At 35.5% G+C, this 10672-nt stretch overlaps 1 protein-coding gene across 1 annotated transcript in view; it reads right to left on the minus strand.

Annotated features, from left to right (window-relative positions):
* fam65b (family with sequence similarity 65 member B) overlaps nucleotides 1-10672 on the minus strand; it is a 76672-nt gene that overhangs the window by 15700 nt on the left and 50300 nt on the right. The window contains exons 3-6 of the mRNA XM_015379613.1: nucleotides 6026-6181; nucleotides 5805-5883; nucleotides 5647-5670; nucleotides 4404-4457 (exon numbers count right to left, since the gene is read on the minus strand). Coding sequence (XP_015235099.1) covers nucleotides 4404-4457; nucleotides 5647-5670; nucleotides 5805-5883; nucleotides 6026-6181 — 313 coding nt within the window. The remainder of the gene's footprint in view (nucleotides 1-4403; nucleotides 4458-5646; nucleotides 5671-5804; nucleotides 5884-6025; nucleotides 6182-10672) is intronic.

Consider the following 10672-nt stretch of genomic DNA (forward strand, 5'->3'; position numbering starts at 1 on the left):
TTTCCCTCTGGGATTATTAAAGTATTTCTGATTCTGATCATCTCTCTTAAAGTTACTTTTATCTGATACTTAAACATCACTTTCTTCCAGTCTGTTAAAAACTAAAATAAAGTAGGATGTTGCATCACTGCTTCTGGTTATGCATATTGTAAAATCATTAGTTAAAAGGCAGATCTATTAACAATTTATCAAAAATAAGAAATACACATTTCACCTGTGAAACTCTACTCTCATTACGCTTTGTATCACCTCATTAATTTGCTCCAAAGGAAGGAAATATAGATTTTTACAATTTCACTCAAAAGTCGAATCACATTTGAATGGAAACACAGCTAACAAGTTGGAACAGGGGCTAAGAGCAACCAAGATACGTGTATATGCAGATGACACAGTCAGTCACGCAGTTAGGAGACATAGGAAAAGGCTTTGGATGAGCCACAATTTTATTGTTGAGAGGCGTCAACAGACTACGAGAATTAGTTCGTTTCTTTATCATTGGCAATTGGAATTTAAATAATAACTTGAGAGACACCAAGTGGGCACAGAAAAATATGCTAAAATAACACACATGTTGATTACTAGTATGGCGGACTGGGAAACCAGGACCGCCAACATCAGATGAAGCAGTCCTACTGAGGGTGCAAAGCAGAGGAGGAACAGATAGACAAGGAGGTCAGAATAGCTCCTAACAGTCCGGGGAAAAGGAGCAGAGGATGTTTGATAAAACGGATTGAATTAAAAACGAAGAATAGATTTATTTATCTCACAAGGAACATTTTTTACCATTACAGCAGCCTTGCTAATAGATAAGGACTTAGTGCTGATTGAGACTCCCTCTGGTCTGAAGCAATTTGAAGTCCTTGATGCAGCACTACACAAGCACAGGATATTACCCGTTGTATTATATGTTGTACTATTTAACTCTCCACACACCCGCCACAATTCTATGTATTTTGCTTCTATATTTCACCAAGTTTATAATCAAGTGCTTATTGTTGAAATTATTTTTTTCCACATTTCTAATCCTTCTTCCAGTTATCCATCTTTTTCATACTAGGAAACCATCTTCTTTACTTCGTCCTCTCACCTTTTCTGTTATTCTTTGTCCAGTTTTTGATTGCCTTATTCTATATATTTTTAGTTCTTCCTCTAGTTGGGTGGATTCCAGCCCTTTGAGTTACAAAGCACCAGGGGGAGAAAGTAACTAGTCTCATTTACTCACTTATTGTAGTTATATAAATTTATACTTTGAACTTCAGTTTACAAAAACTTAACTTTTATTTGTGAAATAAAAATTTTTAATAAAACACTAGAAAAAGCAGCATCACTCAGACTTTAGTGATGCTAGTAAAAACTATCTTGCAGTTATACTTAAACTGGTCCTTTGCAGTGTATTCTACAGAGTTTGGATGAAGAGATGGAACTCAGCATTTAACCTACGTAGGAAAGTGAAGGGCAGTAAAAAAGGTTTTAGAGTTTAGTGAGAAATCTTAATTTCTTTAACAGTAGAGGATAATCTACAGACTCTTTAAAAAAATGCAATCTTAAGATTAAAATAAGAAACATTAGCAGTAAGGAGATGCATATTTAAATTCTGCATTGCATAATGAAAAGGTGCAAAGAAGCTGCTTTATGTTTCAGACTATGAAAACATGTTAGCATGTTTACATGCTAAATGTAAACCAGTTTATCTGGTCCTTCTAATTAAGTTACTACAGCAATTTAAGCAAAACTGACATTTCGTCTTAACTTAAATATGGTTTGTATAAACAACATAGTTTATATATTTGTCAAGGGTCTTCTTCTAACAGCTCTGATTTAAACAGTCAATTACTTTATAAAGCTCTGATTAACAGAAGGGTTTCACATTTACATTGTTTTAATACTTTTTTATTATTTAATTGTTTTACTTCTGGTAATGCTTCCATATGAAGTGCTTTATAGCCATCGTGGCCAGCGGTCACTAAAAAATAAGAGTTTCTTAATCTCTATGGGACCTTCCTAATCAAATTCAAACTTTATCCCATTTTTATAGTGTTCTCTACCTCGGGGAATAAGAGCCATTTTAAAGTTATTTGAATTTAAGGAAAACTTTTGTAAAATTAGACAAAGCCCAGCGAGTCAGTAATGACACTGCAGAAGACATCAGTGAACATGCTGCTGATATTATGTCTGCAAGCGAAAAAGAAGAACACAGTTGGAGGTAAATCTAACTGACAGAGAGAGACTGAGACTGCTTCCCTGCCTGACAAGATAAATCAGACAATTCTTTGCTTTCCCAAATATTTACAGCTATATTTGAATCTATTTCTGTTCCGAGTCTGCAAAACATAGGGTTGTCAAAATAAATCTGTTTCTCAAGCTGAAACTTTGAGAATTTGGTTGCTTAAAAGCATCCTGTGACATTTTTATAAGAAAGAGCAGGCATTGAATACATTTTTTTTGTTTTCTTTTCTTTTGTTAGCGGCATAAAAGACAGCTCACTGCAGAAATTGTTCATATATTTTAAGACAATGGCAAGTATAAATGACTGAAATATTTAATTTCATCTGTATCTTCTTTTATTTACTTTTTCCATCTTTAAATACCGGCTGATTCACACCTAAACCAACGTATTACCCTCCTATAAAAGCTTTGCAATAAAAATTAGCCATGACACTACCTCTATTTCACCATCCAACCTCAAACCAACCATCAAGCTAACCATTCTGTTTTAAAGCTGTGTTTCTAGACAAAACGTAAGTTTTTATTGTCCGATAGGGGTGTGTACGACTATAAAGGGTTAATGTACCAGTTAAATGGTTTCCTTGAATTCCTGATCTGACTTCAAAAGGCTGTCTTCATGTATCCATGGTTACCTTTTAGATCTGTGCAGTTGTTTTGGAGAGCATGCTCTGATAACCTGCTGTCAGTTCTGATTTGATGCCCAGCAAGCCGCGCTGGACTATAAAAGAGGATGTGGAAGAAAAGTCAAAGAGCCTTGCAAGCTTGTAGAGTCTACAAAAAAATGTGGGGATTATGGTCCCTTACTGGGAGCCTGTGAGAAGACTTCAAAAGAAGGTATTAAAGAAAATAAATCAGATTCCTTTTTGCAAAAACAATTCAAACAGCAGGAAATGTATTTTTATAACAGATATTGAGAAATAATAATAAATTAATAAGTCCAAGAAAACTTCCAGAATCACATTAGCTTTTGGTCCAAATCAAAACACTCTAGGAAATATGTATGGTGGGTTTTTTTTTTTTTTGCTGCTTTTTATTTAATGGGAGTTGTCCATTACATGCAAACACATGTTTTATACCAAACTATGAAAAAACCTGATCAAAATTCTTCATGGCCCAAAGAATTTATGTGTCATAAGAACTCAAGTTCAGAACTCATGAGGAATATTTCATAAAATTTGTTTGGAAAAGTCAGACTAAGGCGCCCAATTCTGACTTAATAGGTCAGCCTGGATTAATAACAAAGCTTTATATGTTTTATAGAACAACCTTCTAAACTCTGCAGTGTTTGTCAGTGCAGTAACCAACCACATTCAAGATTCTGACAATTTTGTCAAATATCACACAAGAATAAAAAAAGAAGCTTTTCTTAAAAGTAATGTAAAGAGCAAGCTGCAAAAACAGAATGAACAGATGTCTCTATCCTGCAGAGTACTTATGGAACGTCACTGTTATCACTCTATGGAAAAAACATTTGAAAGAAAATGAAGGAAAAGCATTCAATGAACCAGAAAAGGAATTTATATAAGGTCTTGAAAAGTAGAAAAACAAAAAGATACAGTTTTTTGGGTTTTTTTTTGCCTTTTTCTGTCTACCAAGTTTAGCAATTTAAGGGTTTAATCATCTAAAAAAGAAGATATTCTATAGCAATTGTTATTGCTTTTGTTAATTTCAAATATAGGTGCTAGTTAACTAGTTTATCAGTTTTTAACAAAATAGAACTTATAGTTAAGGGGAATTTAGCATATAAAAATAATAAAAATAAAAGGAATCATGTTTTTTTAATGCACAAGATACTTTACATCCACAGAAAGTTTTATTTAGCTTGGGGCAAAGGAAAAAAAAGTTAACAGTGGAAGCCACACAAACAAGCTTGTTTGTCAACTCTTAAGTTATTCCAAAACACATACTTTTGATAATTTCATAAAACCAATCAAAAAACAGAGAAACAACAAGTTGGTTTCATAGTTGGTGCTATTAAAACTTTTGCTGTCATTTCATTTATTATATGGGGGCTAACCAAGTCTAATCAAAAACATTGAGGCAACAGCATTATTTAATCAATTATTACCATTTTTAACCTTTATTTCTTTCCTTATTACAGCAAACATCGTTGCAATCGTTTTTATTTCTGTGACACTTTTAAAACAATTGACTTACGACGTTTACTAAATCCTTACCTTGCTGATGTGGAACTCGAGGCGTCTCATATACCTTTCAATGCTCTTGATTTGCTGCAGAAAAAAAAACCCCACAGCAGAGCTTTAAACAATATGGCAGCATGAACTTTATAGATCCAAAAATGCTGATTAAAATATACCACTTAATCATAACTTTATGAACACTAACAGGTGAAGCAGAAAACAGGAACACATCTTGACTACTGGAGCCTCCCGGTGAGGTGGGGTTGTTATAAATTAAGTATTGGCATTTAAAACGATTAGCTTGCAATGAAAATGGCTCTACAGCTAATGGTTTATAAGCTGCTGCTGGATTTGAGGAGCAAATATTCCCCTCTGTTGTCTGATCCGAGTTCTTTGATCAAAGCAAAACTGGTCAATTTCAATCAGTAGCTAAAATGTAGCTGCTTTGCTAATATTGACAAATGCATCTAAACTCAAGTCAATATTTTATGATTGAGAGTAGATTCAATAGAGAAACAGCTTTAAGGTTAAACGCAGCTTTAAATCAGGAACAAACTCCAAGAAAATCTCTCTGTTCTGGTTTTAACATGTAAAGCACTTTGAATTTCCTTGCTGCTGAATGTGCAATACTAATACATTTTTTATTTGTTTTATTTATTTTATTTTTTTTTTTACGGCACTAGTGGCTAATTTTTCTGACCGTAGGCTGACAGGAAAGGGGGAATGAGAGAGTGGGAGAGACATGCGGCAAAGCACCACAGGCCGGATTCGAACCCGGGTTCGAGACCCGGACTAAGGCCTCCTTAGATGGGTTGTGAGCACTAACCACTGCACCACCTGCACGCCCCTTATTTGTTTTATTTACTACAATCATAATTATGGGTGGAAGACCACAGGTTTTAGTTGTTAAATTGGTCTCAAGGTACGGTAAATGTTAAAGGCAAGTGTTTGTGTAAGTATAAATAAAAGTGTAAATATAACCCTTTAATGGAACATGGAACAGTTTAAACTTCAATTCATTCATGTCATATAAATGGACTAAATTTTATACACTGTATACAAAACACATTTAGATAAAATATTGAGCTGACACTCACCTGTTGCTCCTCTGCTAAATTTCTTTCCAATTTGTTCAATGTATTTTATGTGTTGTTTCTTTTTTATTCTATACCCGAATTGTGCAAAAACCCACACTAAAAACCTGGCTCCATTCTACACTAAACCAAATTCAAACGTCATCTTATCTTCACATAGTAAAACCCAAGTTTCATTGACTTACCTTGTCGAGATCATACAGCACTCCCTGGGAAATAACGAAAAGAAACATGTTAAACAATGCTTTGAAAGAGTATAGTCAAGATATATATATATATATATATATATTTGAATATTTCTTAAGATTTTTATCTGTGTTCAAAATCTTTTCATGAATCTCACCAAGCGAGAGTTCCTCTTCATGTCTTTCATTAGAGATGTGAGTTTATCCAGCTCTGTTTGATGGACTTCAAGATATTCACTAAGCAGCATGAAAAAGAAAACATGATTACAATCTAAATTCATCAAGGATCTTCTTAAAGGAAATAAGTGAAATAAAGCTAATGAAATTGTCAACAATGTTAGGACGTTAAATAGTGAACATGAAATGGTGAGTTACTCACTCCAAGCCCTGTTTGAGTGCCGTGTAAACCTCCTCCAGACGTTTGGGTTGCGGCTCTCTGGAGCTGCTGCCTCCTTTGTGACCAGACAGGTGGGGCTTCTTGGGCTTGGACTGAGGCTTCTTCGGTACAGCAGAGTTTCCTATGAACGAATTACACCTGCAAACACAGTGTTATGGACAGGGACTTAATACTTAACCAGGACAAAGACTGAAGAAGAATAAACTTTAAATCAAGCTGGGGCGACCATCAATCCAAAGTGTGAATTTAATTACCGTATTTTACAGACTATAGAGCGCACCTCAATATAAATATGAGCCTCAATATAAGCCTACATTTTTTGAAAAAAAAAAACAAAACATACATATAAAACGTACATATGTAAGTCACACTGGACGACTTATAAGCTTCTTATAAGCCACATGGTTAAAGCGTGGGGGAAAAAAGTATTGGCTTATACTCCAGAAAATACAGTATGTGAAAAAGGATTTGTCATGATTTGAAGTAATTGTCTCACTTCTATATTTCTATTAATCAAATGCCAAAATCAGAAAAAGGTAACCTGAGCTAATAGCAGTTTACAAATGACGATTTCATTCTTTATGGAGGAGTAAAAGAATTTCAACTTCAGCCTTTTCCTATGTGAAAAAGCATTTGCTTCCTGATGTCCACCACTGTCATCCAGTGTTTTTTGCAACTGGAACCAAGTTTTTTCTCAACATCTCAACCAAGGAAAGTTAGTGCAAGTTGGTCTTTGAAGAATTGTTTTAACGAGGCAACATTGAAGCATTTTAAGTTGAATTGACCTGTTTACAGTCATGCCACATGATTTAATTCAAATATAGGCCAAGAAAAGGGCCGCACACTGATAGGATGACTATCTTCATGGTTCTATCAATTTTACCGAATGAAGCAGCAAATTAGCTCGAGGTTGTCACAATGCCTCATCTATATGCGTATGATGTTCTGTTTCTGAGAGGCAGTGCTAGACTTAGACCACATATAAGGGACACATTGTCTTCTTGCTCATGTGAGACGGGTCTTTGTGTTCTTTTTTAAGTTTAGCCTTGTTTTCTGAAGCTTTCACATTTTTGTTATATTAACTACAATCAGAGGAAGTAGAAGATACCCCGTATAGCAGAATATATGTTTTTTTGGGGGTTCTTCAAATCAGTTCTTTATCTCCTAGATTAGCTAAAGACGCACCCTTTAACCTTGTCTAATAGGTTAGGGTCCCATTTGTGGACACAGGCTCTTAGTGTGTTTAAATGGAGCACTAAAACCAAAGGAGTCACCTCTTAACCCTTTCAGGTTGAAGGATACCAACAAAATATCTAATTCAGCTTATTTATATAGCGCCATTTCACAACAGTCATCTCAAGGCACTTTACAATTAAACCAGATCATACAAAGTTTTCTATCTAAGGAAAACCAGTTGATTGCATCAACTTATTGGCTCAAAAACAATCCCCCACACTATCATGCTTGTAGCAACAAATTTGTTTTATGGCAACAAACAAAATCCTACAAGAATATACAATTTGCAAGAAGGGGCATTTTTTCCATAGCTTTGCATAGAATGATACACAACCCTTTAGGTCTCAATATAATAAAGTCAACGTATCACATTTTCATCTAAGAATCAAGGTCATCTCTAGAAGGCAGGCCATCATTTATCTTGCAACAAATAAAAGTCAATAACACCGTCATCTGTCAATGAAACTCATCCATCTCCTCCGCAATGGTGACCCACAAAGAAACCTATAACCGATTTCAAAGGAAAACACCAACACGTTAGGTATAATTAAACACGGATTGGGTGTGGAAGAAAAGGGGGAAAGTTCTTTATATGATTATATGCAATTATTTTTATTATGCTTGATATACTTTTTAAAGCTACAGTGTGTAATATTGAGCTACATCTAATAGTCAGATTGCAGTGACATGAACCGCCCAGAGCCTTCCAGATACCAACAGAGAGTTTGGCAGATTTTAAGGAAGTATTCTTCCCTAACATCCTCTTCTTCACCATATCAAAATAAAGACGGATCCTCATCCAGATTATCTTTCCTATTTTGGATAGCAACTGAGAGAAAGAGCCCTGGCTATGCCCACATTTAAATAGAACTAAGAGTGAAAATGACTAATGGACAATTTGGACGGTATTTAGACTGACATTGTATAAAGTTACTGACCGAACTCTAAACCAAATCAACATGTAACCCCGGCCTGGTTTCAGTTTTAAGCCCGTCTATTATCAATGGGCCTGTTTAAGCTTTCAGGAACTCTCAATTCTGTTTCACAAGCTGCATCACAGAGATCTTGTAGCACTATTTGATGTCATCACAGGAAAAACTTTTTAACACGCACTGTGACAGTCAAATTATGAGTTACAGCAGAACATATATCTAAAACTGGCATAAATATATACATATACATATATATATAAAAAAAAAAAAAGGGCTTTTTTTTTCTTTCACAACTTGTTTACTCATTTTCTGATAGACTTCGCAGGAACTAAAAGCTACCCAATAAAACATTCAGTATGAAGGTAATATATGTTCTAAGGCATCTAGTATTTGTTTAACACCAAGTGCTCCATAATGGATGTGGCATTGGTGCACTAATACAGAGGGCATGTTTACAGACCATTGAGATTTCTTTCTGTTCTCCCATTAATCTGTTGTAAGTTAAAGTAATCTTACCCAATCATGGTTTTCTAAAGCAATACAGAATTACACATTACGGTTTCTCCACCTCACCCTAATGATCATTGAGTTCCTTTAGGGACAAGAAAGCCATCAGCTTCAGTTCTGGATGAGCTGGAACATGCAAGTTGAAGTTCATGCGCAGCTGTCACAAATGTAGGGCAACCCTGCATAACACTGCTGTTTAGCCTTGGGGTCAGATGAGCTGTATTGCAAAAGGTTTCTTAACAGAAACATGCATAGAGGAACGCACACATGCTGCCATTTCTACGCCAACTAATGCATTTCATTTTGCACCCTTGCACAAAAAGTACAACGTTTGAAGGCTGCAAGCACGCATGAATGGCTGCATGGGGACACGCATGAACAGTCTGTGTTATCACTCATTCAGACTGTGACACATCCAGTGGCTTCGGAGTCGCCCACACACTTGAGTTATTCCAACCAATCTTACCATTCACTGTCTGAGCAGAGAGAAAAGAAAGCAAGAGCGTTTTCAAATGGGTTCTCTCAGCAGGACCAGGAAGACAAGCAAGCGACAGCCCAAAGGAAACAATTGTAAAAGAGAAATCTGGGATGGGAGTATGACTGTACTTTATCTCTAGAAGAATGAGTCAAATGGAAAAAAACAGAATGAAATCTATCTTTTAACTACCTTTTTTTTTTAATCCCTGACAAATCTCTGCAAGGAGCTCAAGTAACAAAGAGGCTTCCAGCAGTTTTCACATCAGTTTCACATATTTACAGATGGGCGGAGGCTGTTGTATTTTTCCAAATAACATTTAATTAAAGGGACTTGAATCTAGTTCCACACCTTTTCAAAATTTTCCAGAATATCTAGAACCATTAAAATGGAAAGTAGAAGGAAATTTCAGGTCTGTTTGACTTAAAACTAAAAAAGTAGCACATTTAACGGTGGCAAAAGCAACATTTGCAGCAAAGCACGTCACTGCCTGCATCACTGCACAGTGATTTCAATGCTTTTGTCCTGGATACCTTTGGAAGTTGGGCGTTTGACCATTGATTATCTTCAGAATGGAGCGGGTTGACGTGTTTGTTTTTCCACCATGTTCAACCCTGTCCAGACAGTCAGACCTGTCAAGAATCTTATTTGTTGGTGCCTGGAGGAATCTTTAAAACAGATTAACTCTTGTAATGGAGAGCAGCAAAAACCCTATTCGGGATAAAATCTACACCTGTGATGTTGCCGATTTAATTATCTTGGCTACAAAGAAATATCTGGGGCTCTTTTGGGTCAAAAACGTTAAACTAAACGTTTTCTCATTTAAAAACCTGAGCTTTGCTACTTCTTCTCAACTCGTCGATCATTCAACAGTCAACACACAACGGCATGACTCTTTATACAGATTACTGACACTTTTCATCTTCTCCCACTGTTGAAGATATCTCCCTTGACAGATTTGATGTTATTCTTGAACTCTATTCTTCTTCCTTAATGAGGCGTGGAGATGCATGTAGACAGAATTGCAACCAGACTCGTGCCCTTAGATTTCCCCCTTTGCATCTGCACATGTTACCAGAGTTTAAAGACCCTCGCAACAAGCGAGAATGCCCTGAGAGAGAGCATTGTGCTAAGTTCGATAAACTTTTAACTAGCAATCTATGAAAGAGATCCTTTGAAAACAGGGCTTGAAATGTTTTATAAGAAAGCTAGAATAATTAATAGCAGTAGCAAACACTTTCTAAAAAGGTTAGAATGACTTTATCTTGATAAAAATAATTCCAAAAAGAGGCCTGTGATTATCTTTGCACCTAGACCCCAGGAACAAAAAAAAAAATTAAACAACATCTGTTTTGAATCTGTTGATGAACAAGAAACACTTAGACCTATATTTTTAAATGCAAATCCAAACAAAAATGTACAAAATGCTTTAAATGAATAACAGAAAAAAAAAATCTAACTTAAAATATAATTAGTAAC

This window comes from Cyprinodon variegatus, unplaced genomic scaffold (genome assembly GCF_000732505.1).
Source record: "Cyprinodon variegatus isolate N-32 unplaced genomic scaffold, C_variegatus-1.0 Scaffold196, whole genome shotgun sequence".
Classification (NCBI taxonomy): Eukaryota; Metazoa; Chordata; class Actinopteri; order Cyprinodontiformes; family Cyprinodontidae; genus Cyprinodon; species Cyprinodon variegatus.